We start from the raw sequence: 2,675 nt of genomic DNA on the forward strand, positions 1-2,675 counted from the left end.
CATGTAACAAGATTTGATCCCATTGCTTTTATTTATTTCCAGGCTCGGGTTATGGCAACAATTGGAGTGACCCGAGGACTGGGAGACCATGACCTGAAGGTGCACGACTCCAATATATACATCAAACCTTTCTTGTCCTCGTCTCCTGAGGTAAAACAGCCGAAGTTCAACTATGTGATCTGTGGGAGAGAAACATATCAGTATCTGATTTGTATTTGATTACTTGTTCTTCCCAAATTGTCCATTCTGATTGTGGTCCAATCCAAGTAACATGCTGCCCTTCCCCAAGGTGCAGCATGTTAGTAACATCTACATAGTAGGAACATTGTAAGCTCCACAGCTGTGTGCCCTGGCTCTGATTGCTCCACATCCCCGGCAGATGTGGATGCCTTCTCACTCCCTAATCTATGGTTAGCCCATAGCTTCACAACTCAGTGTGACAGACCCATTTCTCCCCACCTTCATGTGCTTCAGCTCCCCTCAAGGCCTAGATCATGCTGCTTTCACAGAAGCTGATGTAAATCTGTGTTCTCCAGAAGGGCACACTGGATGTCTTCCACAGTATTGTAGTATCTTGCATTATGCAGAGGATACCAGATCAACTCTTGAGCAGGAAAATGCCAAGAGTATTTGGAAGAGGGCTTTAAAATTCCATTCCTCTGCCCCTTCACCTCCAGTTTTTAGTTCTTTATGGTGGTTTTATGCAAACACCAAATAATGACAGGAGTAGCAGTGCGCATTCCCAAATGATGGCATAATGAGGGGATTATTTTTAAATATCTCCATCATTTTTACTTGCCTTGCCACAAACAATTCCAGTTGACCACCAGAGACCTTGCAGTGAAGGATGACAAGCCTTCCAAAGGGATTTGAATGTATTTGCTAACAAGAAACACACAAACCTCACTTTTTTTTTCCCTCTATAACTGCATTCCTGTTCCTATGTCAAGGAACAGATGACACATATTTTTCATAAAATACTAAGCAAGGGCAAGCCATCTGATGACAGCACAAAAAGAGGAGGCTTTGCTTCCATGTCCCAAGTGCTGAGAGCTATCCACTGTCAACTAGCTTGCTGGAGTTTTAACTATACCCGGTATTTGACCTTGAATTTATTGCTTGCTGTAGCAGTGCAAGAAAATGAAAATACACAAATGACATCATACTGCCAGGAAGGAACAAAATTATTAAATTAACCTTGCTTAGAATATTTTTGAGACTTTAAAAATACAAATTAAAAAAATGCTGAGAGATTCTGGCCCTGAAGAAAAGGAAGATATCTACAGACAGCTCCTTCTTCATGTTTTCTTGCTGTCAGTCCAGTACCTTCCCTCTACCCCTTTGAATATGTGGTATCCCTCACTTGAGACCTGCTCCTCCTCAGCCAGGCAAGCAGCAGCTCTGCCCTTGTCAGTGTTGATGGATTTGTTTAGTGCCAGCAAAATGATGCAATTCTACTTATTTATTTTTCTTTCTGGCATGCTGAGACCCAGTGTTTCTGGGATATGTAATGGCTGCAGTACAGTATCTCAGCAGTATCATCTCTGCCAATTGCTGCTGCAGTATTTGTCTGTGTGTATAAACCAAAGCTTCTCATGGGCTTTTCTGATTTGTGTGGAGTGTGTCTGTACGTGTTCAAGTTCTGGAATATGACATTCAGTTCATATGCTATCCACGTTTCAGGATCTCTTAACTGCTTTGCAAAAGGGAAGCAAAATTGGCTTTGTTTCCACATTCCCTTCACAGCTAAATTCAGCAGAAATGTACAAGGGCAGGAGGAGGAAAGACAGAGCACAAGCCACCTCAATTTAGAGATACTGGCAAAAAAAACCCCTGAATTTTATTAGGAAGTAACATATGCTTCAACTTGCTTTCCATTGCACCTCCTTCTCCTAATCATCTCTTCATTCTCTTCCCAGAGAGAACCCCAGTGCTTTACGTCCTCATGCTTTTCCCTGACTTGTTCTGTCCCGATGTGGACAGTGCACCTTGCACAGAAACCAACATTAAGAAACAATGTCTTTGTGCTGCCATCTGGGAAGCTTGGCACTTGGAAGTAAAGGCAGTGGCATCAAGCAGCAATCATATTTGGCCCTTGTGCAGCATTGGATTTCAAATTGTTTATCTAGAGGTAGGGAAGCACAATGTGTGGTTTCCAGACCTGGAAAAGGGGAAGCACAGGAAATTAAGGCGCGCAGTGAGTCGTGACAGAGGGAGGATCCAAGTCCGTGGCTTCTTTTTCTGTGCTGTCCTTTCCCAAGTTGAGGGCAACTTGGTGAGTTTCCAGAACATTTACTTCCAGCATGACAAAGCTCTGGTATGCCATGACCACCAAAATTTAGCTGAAGGTAAGCATCCCTGAGACTACATCCAGAAATAGGCGTATAAAGGTAATTTGAGGGTGGTGTGAAATGATACTTTGATAGAGTGCCAGCCTATGGGGGGAGAAGTCATGTAGCCAAGACTGACAAATGTAATCAGGATTCAGTGGCTCAGCTGTTAGGAGACCAGATTTGGAGGACTTCTGCAGGTTGGTGAGCTCTAGAGAATTGAGCCTTTTGTAATGAACTGGAGTAGCACAAAGCAGGCAAGCCATGGCTGAGGCTCTCTGGCATGGAATTAAATATTTATTTTTCATAATGGAACAGTTCATTTGAAAGCTTTCAGCAGGTAAT

At 43.0% G+C, this 2,675-nt stretch overlaps 1 protein-coding gene across 1 annotated transcript in view; it reads left to right on the forward strand.

The window, feature by feature from the left end:
• Positions 1-2,675, forward strand: part of PPM1H (protein phosphatase, Mg2+/Mn2+ dependent, 1H) — a 129,616-nt gene that overhangs the window by 115,469 nt on the left and 11,472 nt on the right. Inside the window, exon 8 of the mRNA XM_010011074.1 lies at positions 43-150. Coding sequence (XP_010009376.1) covers positions 43-150 — 108 coding nt within the window. The remainder of the gene's footprint in view (positions 1-42; positions 151-2,675) is intronic.

The sequence above is a fragment of the Nestor notabilis genome, unplaced genomic scaffold, assembly GCF_000696875.1.
Source record: "Nestor notabilis isolate BGI_N333 unplaced genomic scaffold, ASM69687v1 scaffold1713, whole genome shotgun sequence".
In the NCBI taxonomy this organism is placed as follows: Eukaryota; Metazoa; Chordata; class Aves; order Psittaciformes; family Psittacidae; genus Nestor; species Nestor notabilis.